The sequence below is a fragment of the Mytilus galloprovincialis genome, chromosome 2 (assembly GCF_965363235.1).
Source record: "Mytilus galloprovincialis chromosome 2, xbMytGall1.hap1.1, whole genome shotgun sequence".
In the NCBI taxonomy this organism is placed as follows: Eukaryota; Metazoa; Mollusca; class Bivalvia; order Mytilida; family Mytilidae; genus Mytilus; species Mytilus galloprovincialis.
In genome coordinates, this window is record NC_134839.1 from 47,409,730 (window position 1) to 47,427,852 (window position 18,123).

An 18,123-nucleotide genomic window follows, 5' to 3' on the forward strand; every position below is an offset into this window, starting at 1 on the left:
CTTTCAGGGGTTTGCTTTCTTGAAGATATAATCAGTATGAACTTTAAACGTAATTAACTCTTACCTGGGTGCAAAGGATTTAAAGAAAAATTTGAATACATGTGTTATTATAACAAAATTTTAGTCATTTCACCAAGAAATAATGGCTATAAAAAAATTAAAAAAATTCTTAATAATAGAGAGCAAAAGATGTGTATGTAAAACTTTTTATGCCCCACCTACGATAGTAGAGGGGCATTATGTTTTCTGGTCTGTGGCTCCGTTCGTCTGTGCGTCCGTCCGTTCAGGTTAAAGTTTTTGGTCAAGGTAGTTTTTGATGAAGCTGAAGTCCAATCAACTTGAAACTTAGTACACTTGTTGCTTATGCTATGATCTTTCTAATTTTAAAGCCAAATTAGACTTTTGACCCCAATTTCACGGTCCACTGAACATAGAAAGTGGGAGTTTTAGGTTGAAAGTTTTTGGTCAAGGTAGTTTTTGATGAAGCTGAAGTCCAATCAACTTGAAACTTAGTACACTTGTTGCTTATGATATGATCTTTCTAATTTTAAAGCCAAATTAGTCTTTTGACCCCAATTTCACGGTCCACTGAACATAATAAATGAAAGTGGGAGTTTCAGGTTAAAGTTTTTGGTCAAGGTAGTTTTTGATGAAGTTGAAGTCCAATCAACTTGAAACTTAGTACACATGTTCCATATGATATGATCTTTATAATTTTAATGCCAAATTAGGTTTTTTACCCAATTTCACGGTCCATTGAACATGAAAAATGATAGTGCGAGTGGGGCATCCGTGTACTTTGGACACATTCTTGTTTTGCAATAAAAAATCAAGTTGAATTACAACATTTTATATTGGTAGTTTGTTCAAGTTCATCAAATGTTTGTCACTTTACATTTAGAAGCCATCAATCAATCAGGTATTATCCCTATGTTCATGTCATAGTTTATGTCATCATTAGGAACTTTACGTTTTGAATTTTCCTCTGAGTTCAGTATTTTTGTGATTTTAATTTTTAAAAGATAATACAAGTTCAATTGACATAGGATTTGTAATCATTTGTAGGTTACTTATATTCATGAGTTAACATATTCGACAAAACCTTAATTTTTTAAATTTTTTGTTTGCATGATTTGTTAAAACCATAAAATCTTGGAATTCATGCAAATTGGTATGCACAAAATGAATAGACAAAATCACTTACATAATAAAACAAACTTATTTTAGATTGGTCAGTTACGTGAACAGCTACAGAAAAGGGAAATGTCATCAGACAATTACAAACGTTTGATGGAAGTGGAAGCAGACGACAAAAGGACATTGAAAGAAGAGGTAAATAGATGTAAAATATATATAGTACTGTAGTACAGTTATTTATGAAAAGATCATGTAGAAAGTTATCTTTTTATGATAGTTGAGTACACTTCCTTCTTTAATATTCATATTTTTTTTTAAATATCACTGAGGATCAAAGCTCAAATAAAGGGAAACACTTTTAATATTAATAAAACATTAGTAATTGAAAAGTGAAGTTATCAAAACTGATTCTACTTCAGAATAAATTTTATTTTAGTTGCCATTTGATTTTTGGTATGCACATTTCCATATCAGCTTTATATGTTCGTTCAAACAACTTATAAAATGGAAAAACTTTGTCATATGAACATCATCAACATATTTAAATTATATAGAATTACGTGTTATAATGATCAATAGTTTACAATAAAGGCATACTTTTTTCCACCAGATATCCCAGTTGATAACAGAAAATCAAGAATTAAGGAAGAAAAGCCTGAAGCTTAAACATGGACTTGAAGATGCTATGGACAAATTTGAAATGATATTTGGAGAGAAAGTAGATCTGGAAAATTTTGCAGAGGCATTACAGGTATATTTATAGAATTATCTTTTATAAAAACAGAACTCTCCTGCAAGTTATTTCCTCTATACTACTGTAATATCTTTTCCGTTTTTCTTTTGATAGGACATATTGTTCAGTTAATAATGCTAATTTGGTGGAAATGACTTAAATAGTACAGGGTGATTCAAAAGTTTGTTCAGGGTTAACTCTTCCAAGTTAGTACACTGTTTTTAGGAGTCTGTTGTTAATTATTTACCTTAAAAGACATTTGTTTTAGTAATTTCAGTCAATATACCCATTAGTAGAGAGTTAAAGATTTAATGAGTCAAGATTTCTATGATATTAAAGTATTCTGTAATTTAAGGGCAAATATGTCCTGAACAGTTAAGATGAAATGGTATTTTCAGGGTTTACATTCCCTGAACAGTTAAGTAATTGAACATTTCCTTGACAGCACTTGTACTTTCAGATAATAAGCTCCTTAAATTTACATGCATTCCTTATTACATTGGAAACAATTTCACCATTATATTGTGCATTTTGTATTCTTGCCTTCCTTTTAGTATGTGGTATATACTTGTTGTTTCAGGGATTACATTTCTTAGATAAATACAGATTTGAAAGTACCTTAAATCAACAAATGAAGTTAATAGATTATCTGCAGGAATTATATAAAGAAAATAATGGCAAAAAGAAGAAGGTTTGTCATTTATTTCACTAACAGTCACTGTACATTCTCAACTATTGCAAGGTTTTTATTTATGTGAATAGTGCAACTGGATGAATTTACAGTGTATATTTTGAATAGTGTTGATTTAAGATCAATCTATAGATTTTTAGCAACGATTTCTGGATACAATATTTGATAAGTAAAGATGTTTTTGAATTATTGAATGTAAATACAGCTTCTTTTAGGAAAGACCCTCTTGCAACTGGAATCTTGTAATTAAAAAAAAAGGCAACTTAATAAAAGTCATTTGATAAAAAAAAAGTAGTGTATAGTACAGATGAATGTATTGTACTCAACAACAATAGTTAATTTTCCAATGTATAAGGTAAAAGGTAAATGGATGAACTTTGTTATAATTCAAATAAAATGAATATTGTTATTCTTATTATAGAATGATGTAAGTATGACATAATAATCAGAAATTTTATACCGCTTGCATATTCATAGCTATTTTGTACTGACAGAGCACTAAGAAAACACTAATTTGATTGGCCATATCAGGTTAATGTTTTGGTGTAAGGTAGTTCATCATGAAGTTGAAGTTACATCAACTTGAAAAAGTTCATATGTTGATTATGGTGTGATCTTTTTAATATAAATATATGCAAGTTTAGGGTTTAGACTTAGATTTCACAGTTTACTAAATATGGAAATGTGATAGTAAGTGCAGGGTGTGGTGTCCAATGAACAAACTTTTATTTTAATATACCTTGAATTTAAGTACATATAAGGGTTGGCAGGCAGGAATTTTATTTTTGTATTTATTATTTTTTGGCGAAAAAATCAAACAAAGCATATACAGTTTTGCTCAACAGAGTTTTTTTCCTAGGGAACAAGTTAAAAATAAATTGGTCCCATTAAATCTTGATCCATATTGTGATGTAAGCTATTTTAAACTTTAAGCTTTAAGAATGATAATGAAATCATCTGTATGAGAGAGAAAAAAAATGACCCCGAGGGTATTAACATATTAGACAGGGTTAGGACAAACCAGCTGTCTTTTTTGCATTGCCTTAGAGTTGCAAAGCTTTGCAAATTTGGTGTGTTGAATTACTGCTCTTTCAAATGCTTTTCTGTTTGTGTCAGCAACAGGAATAAAAAAACTAAGATGTTACAGTTTTTTTTATATGTTTATGTATTTGCACATATTTACAGTTTTTTTTATCAACAAAATATACATAAATACAATGAAGACAAAGAGGTCTTTTGGTATTAAAAATAAATTTTTACTTTTAATTATTAGACTTGTAGTTTTGCACATTTAAGATAACTAGACAAAAATATTTAAATCATATATACTAGACAAAGATGCACATCATGTAGATGTGGTTCATGCATGTGAGGTATAGGGTGTGGTCAGCCTTTTATATAGAAGTTTTCGTCATTAATGTTCCAGCAGAAATTAATGTTCAATCAGAATTTAGTTGTCTTAAATTAATTTTTAGTACAAGAAGATTCAATGAAATTACAACCGCCGAAACAATAATAACTTCAGAGAAAAAAAGATTAAAAAGAAAACCACAAAATATTATCACCTTGAAATAAACTACAGTTAACTTCAGTTGATGTATTGTACTCAACATATCAAAGATAACTTTTCAAACGTATAATTTCCATTTTTCGACTATTTTCATCAGACTGGCAAATTATTTGGTAATAAAGGCAAAGACACCATTAGTCCTGTGATGAATGTATGTGGAGATCTACAGGCTGCTCTTGATCAGGAGAGGAAGAAGAATGCACGACTTCAGGAACAGAACGAAAGACTAAGACAAGAAAATTATTCACAAGCACAAGATTGTAAGCATTGTTACAATAGTTTTATTGTTCTATATTTGCATGATTTACTCTACGAAATTTATTTTTATTCCTTTGATGTTGTTTAGAAAAAAGTTGCAAGAATAATAGTATTATATTTAGTAGATCAGGTTTCTGGTGTCTTTCTCTGATCTTTCCTCCTGATGTTGGAAATACTTTTTTTGTTAAAAAATACTTTACAAAGTATCCTTTGATATGCAACAGAAACATTTAAAATTCAAAATTTAAGGGCAGATAATTATATATAATTTGATAGGACAATATGCGTATTTTAAAATTTTTCAAGTAGATGAGGTCCATGACTTTAGGTTTTTGTATTGAAAGTCTATGGACCCATTTAATAACTTACAAAAGTTAAAGGAAAATCTATTGTCAAAAATAAATTGAAAACTAGATAAAAAGAAACAGAGATCATATTTTCAGTTCACATGGAGACCATTATGTATCATCTTTTAAGATTGAGTGTAAAATGTTGGAAAAGTCAATTAATCATCAATGTTTATTTGCAATTAGCAATAAGCCACTTTTATGAAATTGGTTAACATAAATATAGTTAGGGGTGTAATTACGGATATTCGATCTCTTATCATAGGTAAATGTTACAAGGTTATATCAAGTAAGAAAGTTTTCAGTTTTTGTGTTAATATTAGTATTTAAAAAGTAAAATTGGGATGATTGTGAAAAGGATAGCACAGTTTCTGTGGTTTGAAGGTTTCTATTGTGAGCACAGTTCTAGGTTGTTGGAAAGATGTTTTCACGAAAAACTAATTGCCATGAGATAAGCTTAAAAGTTTTGAGGATGAAAATTGAAAACTTTTGGGTTGGATGAAATATGATTCAAGTGGCTGTGAGCTCCTTTTGGTTTGTTTAAAAATTAATTTGTACATATATTTACAGGGCCATACAGAAAACTGTCTTCTCTCAAAGTGATTTATCCCTGTGATTTTCAGTACACGTGTACTATCAAATTTTATCACAGCACTGTTGAATGATACCACAGTGTTTTCCATTTCTTTTAATCTCCTGCACTGGCTATACCTTTCAATAAGTTGATCATCAGAGCAGGGAATAAGTGATTTGTATTTGTATATTTGTAAAGTGTTTAAAATAAATGATATTTAAACTGTCTTTAGCACCAAGTAAGTATAACATATTATAATCCAGATTGAAACTGCTTTTGGTAGTGGGTGCTTAGAAAGCTAAAAAAAAACATATCCTATTATTCCATACGTTGTACTTAAATCAATAAAATATAGAAGCCAATTATTCTAATAACAACATAAATTACAGTTAACATTATACATGTATGTATCATATAAAGAATTTCACAGAAACAAACAAATGTGCTGAGATCATGTCATATCACTCCTCCCAATTATATTTGGATACGTTTTACCCTATATCCAAGATTGAATTCAATATATAAAGTTCTCATGAATGTGATAACCTTGCGAGGACATTGTATATAGTGAAAACATGCATTTCAATGTTATTTATTAGTAAAGGTGTTCTTAGTCCACTTCTGTGGGTTAAAGTTTAAGTTGGGTTTATTATTATGACACTTCAAATCCTTCCCTTTGAAATTGTGGCTGTGAAATTATGAAAATGTGTAGGAAGAACAATTTAAGGTTCACAAACAGAATTTATGTACTGACATACTAAAATGTTGACTTAAAATATGCAATTACTACAACAAATGTGTTGATTTATATTACAAATAAATTTGGTTTAAAAATAAGTTTGTATTCATGGTAAAAATACAACCCTTCTTTGTTTGAATATGCTATAATATTCTTGTCATAATGGCATTTAAAGCAACAGTTGTTCAACTCCACAAAAAAGTATTCTGTTGTTGGAGAAGACCATCTTGTCCATAAACTTCAATATAGCCCTCAGTGTCATGAATTATTCATTGAATATTGAGGTTTTAAAATACTTGAATAAAACCAGAAGGTTATGGGTAAAGTAAATTCTCTTCTAAATGTATAAATACAGGTTCTTCACGTTGAACAAAATATTTATACTCTTTTAGTAGTTATATTTCAAACTTTAAAATAGAGACTTGCTGAGATTTTTAAAATAAGAAAATTTGACATTCAAGATTGGATAATTGCTGTAGTCATTAGTTTTAAGTGGTAGAATCTCTTTCTCTAATGAAAAAAAAAAATGTAATGTTTCAAATAGTTGTGGAGAGGAAAATTACAAGATGCAAATTTGATTGACTTTGGATTTATTAAAATATATGAGTGGTAAGAACAAATTTAAATGAATACAGAATTAGAGAAAATTTATTTCTATGGAGCAATATTTATAATACATTGTGACAGGATGGATGGATTTGGGAATTGTTATTTTGGGGAAACATAATGGAAAGGGGATTATTTTCAAATAAACATTATAATGATACCTATTAAGTTTATATGCAATCACTGTACTAGACTAATGGATAGCATCAATCTATTTTGTATTTGCATAGGCCAAATTAATTCAACTTTATAGTTCAAGTTTTCATTAAAATTGGGGTTTAAAAAAGTTAGCCATTCAAATTAAATTTCACATTGACAAGATATGTTTCTAACAGATATACATGGTTCTACTTACTTTTTAATTCAAGGATCAGTGGTATAATGTAATAAAGCATGTTTGACATCTTTAGTTTGAATATTTCAACATATAAAATTAAGTAAACAGGACTTGATTATATTTTGAAGTTATCTGTAACATAAGATTTTGGTCAAACTATGAATATTGTATTGTATAAAGATTTTCTGAATGATTGTTGAAACTTAAATGAATTAATGTTATGAATAATTCTAATTATTTTACAGTATTACGATTAAAAGGACCTTTAACGGACACCATCACCCCTGAAGTGAAGAAAGCAGTGAACCTTGGACTTCTTACACCAAGTGTCAAAAGAGCTGCCACCATGAATTACAACTCGACACATCAGAGAATGCATCATAAGATTCCACATAGATTTGTTACAGGGTTAAACTCTAGAGCCACTAAGTGTGGTGTGTGTTTAGGGAGCGTTCCATTTGTCAAGCAGGCATCTAAGTGTCAAGGTAGGGAAATTAAATTTACCTAGTGGGCTCATGTGACTATCGCAAGTCCGGACAAAATAAGACAGGAATTTGAACAACAAAACGTTTTATTGACTTTTCATTATTTTAAATTTGTTTTGTATATTTTTGATAATAGCACATTTGACTATTTGAGATAGAAGAAAAATCAGTTAAACAAGTATTTTAAAGGGCTGCCAATTCAACAAAGGTCAACATGTTTGTATTTTGATAAGAAAATGGAATGTCAGAAATAAAGTTGTATGGAAATAACTGTAGGAGAATGAGTCGACTCTCACCACACTTTGATAATGACAAGATTGAACTTTTGGGAGATATGACATTGTACATGCTTCACCAATGTATTATGAATAAATTTTTTCAGAATGTGGCATGATATGCCATCCTAAATGTGTGTCATCTGCTAAAGATAATTGTGGCATGCCAACAGAGTATATCCAACAATTCTCAAGCATTATGGGTCAGGTAGAACAGTCTAGTCACAGGTATTCACCAATAGTTTCCGATGTCCCTATCAAAATGGAAGGATGGCTCAAAGTTCCAAGGTAAACTGATTTATTATGTATATTTGTGAATTCTTATTTAATGTTTTTTATTATTTTATTTAAAAAGAAAATATGTATTGACTCAAAGCAAGAAAAAACATGGTGCATTGTGTTTTAGGGCCATTTGTTCAAGGTCTGTGATATATTAGGCATGACATCATGTAAACATATAATTTTTCATACCTGCTTGATTTTATAACTATATGGCAAAAACAGTACATTAGTAATTCATTATTTATAAATTTCATTTCTATTTAGATTGTACACTTTATAATAAAATATGCTGAAACATTATATATATATTTATCCTGCAATTGGGCGTTTTACTACACAAATACAGCCCTACGGATATCACTGTATCTGTATACTATACAGGTATCGCTGTAAAATTCTGACCACTGCCGCACTACGTTTGTGTATTGCTGTTGACTATTGTTGTATGAACCTGCGTGACCTCAGAATTTGTATTGCAGTCGCATACCAATGACGTATTGTTTGACCTTATGCGAACTAACGATTACTTTTACATGTTCTGTTCGTTTTCAAACATTTCTTTCGAACAATAAGAATTAAACCAATTTTCTGATAATAGACAAACATGAACAGCAGTATGTTCTTCCATGACAATAGTCGATTTCAAAATTTGAATGTGTACATGTGTAACCAAATCAATCATGTCAATTTCGGCATGCATGTTAAGTGAACGTCAAGTTCAGTTTAAAATTCTGAAGCATAGGACAACTCGTACACTTCTGTTTCAAATTGGATAATGTTTTGTTATTTGTTTTTACTGTCGAAATTAGTTGTTCACCTTGAGTGATGTATTATTGTTGACCATTCAAGATTCTTTTTTGCGAACCAGTCTGTAGCTGAATGTGTGATGTTAATATTAATATGCTGGCCTTAAGGGATTTTAAATCGAAAATAAATGCAAAATATTAGAGTTTTTGTGTCTTTTAAAGCACAAACAACATACAGATTTAATTGCAGGATAAAGAGAATAACTGTTGAGTGTCTTTAAATATCAGCTGTATTTGTACTCGGCACGAAACAGGAGTAATAGCTAGCTAAAGCTAGCATTACACCTATTTCTTAGCCTTGTACAAATACAGCTGATATTTAAATACACTTATCAGTTATTGTCTATATATTTACTATGGCAATATTAAGAAAGAGCTGAAAAGATGCACATGTTACAAAATTAGAGGGTAATATGAAATATTTTCCATGTCACAAAGGATAGTCTCTACCAATCAAATATTAATATAGCTATCAATATTTACTTTATACAGTGGAATGATATATAGTGTTCAATATTAGTTAGAACTTAATTTATCTTTATTAATTTACATATCGTCGCTGTTATGCAAAAACCTCGTATCTCAATTTTTTGCGGAAATCTTTTTATCGATTATTTAAGATTAGATAGGTATGATCCACTGTATGCGAAAATATCTGATCTTCTAACCAATCATTTACTCGAATTCTGACACGAGACGAAAAAGTGTAGTCGGATCGGTGAGACATTTTGTTGTGCGAAAATATCGTATCTCAAAAGAAAACACATGGCACGGCAGATTATATTATAACAGGTACAGTTTTATCAATTTCAGGTTTTCAAAGCTAATATAGCTTAAAAATAATGAAAAGCTTTGAAAAAACAATATAGGTGCAGAAATATTTGCTCGTCTTGGTAATTGATTGGTTAGAAGATCAGATATTTTGGCATACAGTTGAACATACATATTTAATTCTAAATAATCGATTAAAAGATTTCAGTTTTTAATGCCTGGTGAAAAATTATCAAAACCTTAGATATGTGGTTTCTGCATAACAGCGACGATATGTGCTTTTATTTTTTTTAACAGAACAGAGAAACAAGGCTGGGAGAGACGATGGGCTTCACTAGAAAACAATATATTGTTATTATTTGTGTATGAATCTGATGCTAGTCCTATTGACACTTTTGATCTTGGTCCACCAAACACAGATGTTACAGTTCATAGTGCAATCAGTACAGCAGAGCTGCCAAACACAACAAACACTGACCTTGCTCATGTCATGAAACTAGAACAGCAACCACTCACAACCTGCTGGCCAGGAAGGTAAAAATTTTAGGTTCCAGATTTGAAAATTTGTTAGATAATAATCTATTATTTATAAGTTAAAAGGTTAAAATTAAGATAAGATAAGTTGAGGATCTATATCAGTATTTTACAAAGGAAAGACAAAATATTGGAAACTATCAACTATATATATAAAGTTTGATTGTTTGATTTAGATGTATCCACTAAAATATGGAATTCTTTACTTTCTACTTTTTTCAAGATCTTTTTACTTGAATATTTGAAAGTCCAGAGAACTTTTTTTTTTGAAGCAAATTTGAACCCCTATAAAATAATTTTGGCTCATTGGAGATAATGGCAGGACAAGGAAAAGTATGAACCTAATTTGTGTAAACAACTATTCCTTCAGCCTTCAACCCAGTCTTTATAATCTATTTTCAGAGTGTTGTATCTGATGGCTAGTAATTTCTCAGATAAGCAGAAATGGGTAGCATGTTTAGAGGCTGCTGTCAAAAGTATACAGAGAAAAGACACCATTGTCAGAACGGTAAGTCCATAAAATATTACAAAGTTTTACTTTGAGATTTCACAGGTAAAAGTAGATCCCTCTTATGTTTTGTAGATGTTGTTTCTGTATAATATGGGTATGTTTCGAAATATTTTCTTATTCAGCATTATTGATCAAGAAATTATTTTTCATGGTAATGCTATTTCATGGTACATTATTTTAGGCAAAATTAATTGTGGAACTGCCTGTATTCTGTTTCTTATTGCTTAAGATTTTACATTCTGTCAATAGGAAAATTATAGTGAAACTGATATTCTAGATTACTCAAGCATAGATGCCAACCATTACGATTTTTCCGTAGTTTTTCCGATTTTGCGATAAAAACTACGCTATTACGGTCAAAGTCGAATAGTTACGGATTCCCAATCATCGACGTTCAATTTTGTAAAACGCGGATTTTTATCATTACTTTTCCGTCCTGGTCCAGTATTTAGGAAACGCCAATGTAATGCTTCCGGTTTCTCGGGAGTTATCGACCTATCGTTGGGTAACTAACTGACTTCCGAAGAGGCAAACTTGCATTTTATTAAGTAGCTTTCCCGCTTTCTCTACTTCTCCTTGACAAAACAAAAATGTTTGAGTCGAGAACATCTGAACAATTAATGAATGGAATACATACTACAGACAACATGTTAAATGACAAATTTTAGTGTACATCACTTTGCAACCACTCGTCAGTAATTTTTATTGGTAAATGCACGTTTATGAATGATTACTGAAAACTTTTCAAAAATACGGAAAATTTGATAGTTTGTTACTGATTGTGTCAAAAGGGGGTTGGCATCTATGCTCAAGTCCGATGTTATCTTTGATGTCCACCCTCTTCAATGTACACCACGATTTGATATTCTGTAAGTAGGAAATGAAAGGGAAACTGATATTGTAGATTACTCATGTTTAATGTTATCTTTGACATCCACCCTTTGCAATGTTAACCAAAGATTTAGATCTGTTGGAAAATGAATGGGGAATCTTTGGAATTCTAAATCACTCTGACATGTTGAATACAAACTACTCATGTTCAAAGTTAACTTTAGCAACCTACATTTCTAATGAATATAATACTGTTTTTATTCTACAGGGAATGTTTTCCAAAACACTGTTAGAATTAGAAGGAAGTCGGAGACTGGAACTCAACTGCTCCTTTGCTCTTTGTAAAGAGGTAGGTCAATTAAATGAATAGTTTTTCTGATACAAAAATACGATGATGTGGTCTGATTTCTAATGAGACAAGTCTCCAGTAGAGAAAAAAGGATATAGATTTCAGCAACTATATGTACACCCTTCAACAATGAGAAAAGCCTATATTTCATAGCCAGCTATTAAAATGGCCCAACATGACAAAATATAAAATTATTCAAACAATTGATTGATTTGTGTTTAATACCACTATCAGCACTATTGCCCTATTTTGTGGCAGTCAGTTTGTGGTTAATGAGCTGGAGTGCATGGAGAGAACTACTTGCCATAGGAAAACTGACAATCCAAGACAATTAAGATTGGAGTCAAACACACCTGACATGGATTCCAACTCACAACCTCAGTAACAGGCTAATGATACAGTAGTTTGCCTACTTAGACCAGTTCAGGCCAAGGCCGCTAAATTCAAACGAGATAACTAACATCCTGATATATGAACAAAACAATAAACGATAAACAAATATGATATACAGCAACAAAGAACAACAACTTAAAAACAGGCTCTTGACAGACCCATACAGAGTGATGTTTGCTTTCTGTGAAACATGAAAAAGTTTGGTGATCCTACATGTTCTTTTTAGCTCACCTGGCCCAAAGGGCCAAGTGAGCTTTTCTCATCACTTGGCGTCCGGCGTCGTTAACTTTTACAAAAATCTTCTCCTCTGAAACTACCCAGTCAAATTTTACCAAACTTGGCCACAATCATCATTGGGGTATCTAGTTTTAAAAATGTTTCCGGTGACCCGGTCAACCAACCAAGATGGCCGCCATGGCTAAAAATAGAACATAGGGGTAAAATGCGGTTTTTGGCTTATAACTCAAAAACCAAAGCATTTAGAGCAAATCTGACAGAGGTTAAATTGTTCAACAGGTCAAGATCTATCTGCCCTGAAATTTTTAGATGAATCGGACAACCAGTTGTTGGGTTGCTGCCCCTGAATTGGTAATTTTATGGAAATTTTACTGTTTTGGTTTATTATCTTGAATATTATTATAGATAGAGATAAACTGTAAACAGCAATAATGTTCAGTAAAGTAAGATTTACAAATAAGTCATCATAACTGAAATGGTCAGTTGACCCCTTTAGGAGTTATTGCCCTTTATAGTCAATTTTTAACAATTTTTTCGTAAATCTTAGTTATCTTTTACAAAAATCTTCTCCTCTGAAACTACTGGGCCAAATTAATCCAAACTTGGCCACAATCATCATTGGGGTATCTTGTTTAAAAAATATGTCCGGTGACCCGGTCATCCAACCAAGATGGCCGTCACGGCTAAAAATAGAACATAGGGGTAAAATGCAGTTTTTGGCTTATAACTCAAAAACCAAAGCATTTAGAGCAAATCTGACATAGGTTAAATTGTTCAACAGGTCAAGATCTATCTGCCCTTAAATTTTCAGATGAATCGAACAACCCGTTGTTGGGTTGCTGCCCCTAAATTGGTAATTTTAAGGAAATTTTGCTGTTTTTGGTTATTATCTTGAATACTATTATAGATAGAGATAAACTGTAAACAGCAATAATGTTCAACAAAGTAAGATTTACAAATAAGTCAACATGACCGAAATGGTCAGTTGACCCCTTTAGGAGTTATTGCCCTTTATAGTCAATTTTTAACAATTTTTCGTAAATCTTAGTAATCTTTTACAAAAATCTTCTCCTCTGAAACTACTGGGCCAAATTAATCCAAACTTGGCCACAATCATCATTGGGGTATCTAGTTTAAAAAATGTGTCCGGTGACCCGGTCATCCAACCAAGATGGCCGCCATGGCTAAAAATAGAACATAGGGGTAAAATGCAGTTTTTGGCTTATAACTCAAAAACCAAAGCATTTAGAGCAAATCTGACTGAGGGTAAAAAAATTTATCAGGTCAAGATCTATCTGCCCTTAAATTTTCAGATGAATCGGCAGAGCTCCAGATAAGCTGCGTATTTGCGTGATCACGCAATACAAATAATAAAAAACCCAATGCAATTGCCCATTGCAGGGTTCAATAACCCAATTAATGCAAAGGAAAACCCAATTATATTCCAAAACCATGAGTTCTCAACCCTTTTATTGGCTACCATTTGCGTTATTTACCCTTATCTGTTTACAGTCGTCGCGTAAACTATTTTTATAATATTTATAATTGGAAATTTCTTTCGTTCTAAAAATAGATCCCTGCATCATGTAGCTTAAATGGGTCCCTGTTAGAGTTTTCCGTTGCTCAATAGGTACACGTGTTTTTGAAAACATTTCGATCTTCTCGGCATTTATCCAATTAGCGTGTGTCATGAAGTCATATTTTTTTCGCATTGCTCGGGATTTATCAAAACATACATTGAATTAAAACGAAAGTGAATGTCCGGTAAAATATTGAATAGAAGCATGTTTTCTGCTTCTTTTGAAAAGCTGACGGAAAGTTATGATGATAACAAGACTCAGCCAGTGTTTTTAGGAAGCGTCCATCGAACACACGGGAGTACGTGTGTGCGTACCTTAACGAGAACATTGCTAATAAAAACAGGGTTTCCTCAAAAACGAAATCAGTTGAAAAGTGAAAGGCCAAATCAATTATGACATGATAACAAAATCATCAGAAACCAAAAGTTCTAATAAAAGACAACTAAACCCAGATTTATGAAAAATGGAATAAAACAAAAACATTCAAGTATAATTAGAGTTTAAATACTATTTTTTTCATTTTACGGTTAATTAATGAATACACACACAGGCACTGGTCTCAGAATTTATTATATAAAGCATTGTAAAGGTATAAGACGAGTGCCTGTGAATACACATATCCGTTTTTTTACAGTTTATATGAGAAAATACAAAACTGGCAGAAGGTTTGAAACGGAACACAAATTAAACCTACAATTGCTCCTCAGTGAATAAACCAAATAAAACAGCTAGCAAATAACCCTAACCCTAATTCTTAACCAAATAAAACAGCTAAACAAAGAAAGAAACATATTTAAGATGGAAAAAATCTGGGGTTGATATTGCCTAAATATTCAATATTGTGTTGATGAAAAAACCCAATACATTAAGGAGCTTGGTGGTGAAAAACCCAATTTGATATTAACATGAGGGGTGAATTGGAATTGATAATGCAATTAAAAAACTTTATCACCCAATTGTATAAGAAAATGGTGGGTAAAAAAACCCAATTTGTGAATTCTTATCTGGAGCTCTGAATCGGACAACCCCTTGTTGGGTTGCTCCCACTAAATTGGTAATTTTAAGGAAATTTTGCTGTTTTTGGTTATTATCTTGAATACTATTATAGATAGAGATAACCTGTAAACAGAAATAATGTTCAGTAAGATTTACAAATAAGTCAACATGACTGAAATGGTCAATTGACCCCCTAAGAAGTTATTGTCCTTTATAGTCAATTTTTAACAATTTTCATAAAATTTGTAAATTTTTACTAACATTTTCCACTGAAACTACTGGGCCAAGTTCACTATAGATAGAGATAATTGTAAGCAGCAAGAATGTTCAGTAAAGTAAGATGCACAAACACATCACCATCACCAAAACACAATTTTGTCATGAATCTATCTGCTTCTTTTGTTTAATATTCACATATACCAAGGTGAGCGACACAGGCTCTTTAGAGCCTCTAGTTTAATTTTTAAAACAAAATAGAATATATATAAAATTGAAAATCTTAAAATGAAACTGGGAAATTAAAAGATGTTTTTGAATAATAAGTGATGTATTATGTAGAAGACACCATAAACAAATCATAGAGTAAACATTGTTATTGTGCAGATCTAATGGCTGAGATAGGAAATAATCTTTTTATCCAGTTTCCATTCGGTTAATATATTCAGAACATTGTTAAATTGTAAATATAAACATGTGGTGCATATGAATACAACTATTTGCTTGATTTTGTGTTAACAGTTTTTCTTCTTTTTCTTCAGCTGGTATTACTAGGTGCAGACGAGGGACTATTTTGTGTGAATTTATACCATGGTACACATGCCATTATAACACAGCTGACAGGATTTAAATGTGTGCACCAAATTGTATACATATCATCTCTCAACCTGATCATTCTAATAACAGGTAAAAAAAAAATTAGTACTGATTTTATGAGAAACCAGATTATATTGCACCAGATGTATCTTATAAATCTTATAAATAATGTGTCATCCTAGAAGCTATAAATCAAAATATGTGGGATTTAGAAACTTGAATCAGATTGTTACCATATGGTAGTGGTTATTCTCATTGTTGAAGGGGGCGTATTGCATTTCCGCTAATTTTTCAAAGTCCCAATACTACGTTTCCGCAAATTTAGAGTATACGTTTCCGCAATTTGTATTTATTACTTTTCCGGAAATTTACCTGGAATAATACAATGTAAGTATTTCAATATATATTAGATAAATCATTTATTTTATCTTTTTAATAAAGAAGAGGTTCTGATCTTATATCTACACTCTGGTAAGGATAAATCAAACTTCATTGAGAAATCTTTGGTTTGGCTTACTTGCCAACTGACATGGTTTAAGAATGCTTTGTTGAATTAATAGCCGATGCTCCATCTGACGATAAAAGCATGAAGTTTGCCGATTATATATTGGAATTGTATATAGATGGCACCAACCATTTGGGCTTCACTTCCTGACCCCGAGGAAAAGTGAACAACGAATGGTGCCGAGTCTTTTCGTGCCCACCTGAACGAGCAGTTAAACGCTAGCCATCCTAACATTTTTGTCTTTGTCGATGTGTTATTGAAACTACAAACAACATCTTACATCCAAATGCAAAAACTCTAACTGTAAAAACACCCGTTCGGAAATATGAAAAGGAGAAGAAAGACTTCCTTCTTGAACAAAATACAAAACTTGTTAACGGTGAATGTACTACTATGGACTTTGTCCGACGTGTTGGCTACAAATGTTCTGCAAGAACTGACTTATGAACTCATATCAAGATATATCAGATTAGTGCTGACTTTTGAATATTCGTTTTCATACATTTTAATAATGAATTTTACTTGCATGTTATGATGACCTTTAACTCAATAAATATTTATTTTTTATTATGGCTTTGCTTTCGATCAACAGGTATTTCTTAATTATTTGCGGAAAAGTAATAATTTATTTTTTCTGGAATAGTCACTTTTTTTCCGGAAAAGTAAGATATTTATTTGCGGAAACGTAAACTTTTTTTTCCGGAAACGTCATCTTTTTTTCCCGGAAAAGTAATGCCAATTTGCGGAAACGTAAAACGCCGGTTGAAGGCAGTAAAGTGACGTATAGCTGTTTACCTTTGGTCTCAGGTTGGCAATCATGCCATATCTCCTTGATTTTATTTTGACAAGCTGAAACTTACATTACCAGGACCAATAAGTAATTTCAAACTAGACTAATAGTTTTGAGCAATACTGTAAATCAACTTACCTTTCGCAACTTTCACGAGTAGAAAAATAACACAAATACAGAATGTCGCAAATTTGTAAGATTTGGATCTTTCCTTATTTAACTACATCAAGTATATTTGAAAATCGCGAAATTAAATAGCTGCGAACTGGTCTAGAAAAGGTAAAACATGAAATAAAAGTATCTGCAAAAATACTAAGTTGGTTTACAGTATATGAAGAATAGAAAAGTCCACATTCCCTGCAAAATTATGAACATTCATTTTTACAGTTAAAAAACTAGAAAAGTAAGTAAGTGTTAGTTTGCAGTTCCTCTGTGACAAAATCAAAAATTAATCTTGTACATAATATGTTTGTGTTTTTGATAAAAAAAAAAAAAAACCAATCTTGTATATGCATTTTCTCTATGTGCACTGAACAAGAAAAGGTCTTATTGATATCATGTACCATTTCAATCCTTTACTAACAAAATGTGTTTGTTGCAGGAAGGGAAAGGTCTGTAGTCACCATAGACAAACGTATGATACATTCCAGAATAGATCAGGCTAACTCTGCTGCTAAAGAAGAGACAAATCCTATCCCTCATACTGTCATAGAGGGAATTGTGGGATGTACTGTGATGGATGCTTCCAAGTGTCATGGTGGTTCCTACATGGTTGTTGGTATGGCAGACAGGGTTCTGCTTATGAAATATAACTCAGAAATGAAGTCATTCTGCTTGAGAAAAGTATGTACAGTTTTGGTTCTTAGATATAGAATGTTTGATAAATATAGAATAAAAAGATGTGAACTCAGTAATGAAGTCATTCTGTTTAAGAAAAGAATGCTTTATGTTAAATTTTGGTTCTGTGAATGTA

At 31.5% G+C, this 18,123-nt stretch overlaps 1 protein-coding gene across 2 annotated transcripts in view; it reads left to right on the forward strand.

The window, feature by feature from the left end:
- The window catches only part of LOC143063716 (citron Rho-interacting kinase-like), a 71,976-nt gene that overhangs the window by 40,207 nt on the left and 13,646 nt on the right, over positions 1–18,123 (forward strand). For both annotated transcript variants that reach the window (XM_076236040.1, XM_076236041.1), the window contains exons 28-38: positions 1,228–1,332; positions 1,748–1,888; positions 2,451–2,561; positions 4,229–4,391; positions 7,238–7,477; positions 7,860–8,040; positions 9,909–10,145; positions 10,548–10,653; positions 11,756–11,836; positions 15,801–15,945; positions 17,752–17,993. In XM_076236040.1, the coding sequence (XP_076092155.1) occupies positions 1,228–1,332; positions 1,748–1,888; positions 2,451–2,561; positions 4,229–4,391; positions 7,238–7,477; positions 7,860–8,040; positions 9,909–10,145; positions 10,548–10,653; positions 11,756–11,836; positions 15,801–15,945; positions 17,752–17,993 (1,752 nt within the window). The remainder of the gene's footprint in view (positions 1–1,227; positions 1,333–1,747; positions 1,889–2,450; positions 2,562–4,228; positions 4,392–7,237; positions 7,478–7,859; positions 8,041–9,908; positions 10,146–10,547; positions 10,654–11,755; positions 11,837–15,800; positions 15,946–17,751; positions 17,994–18,123) is intronic.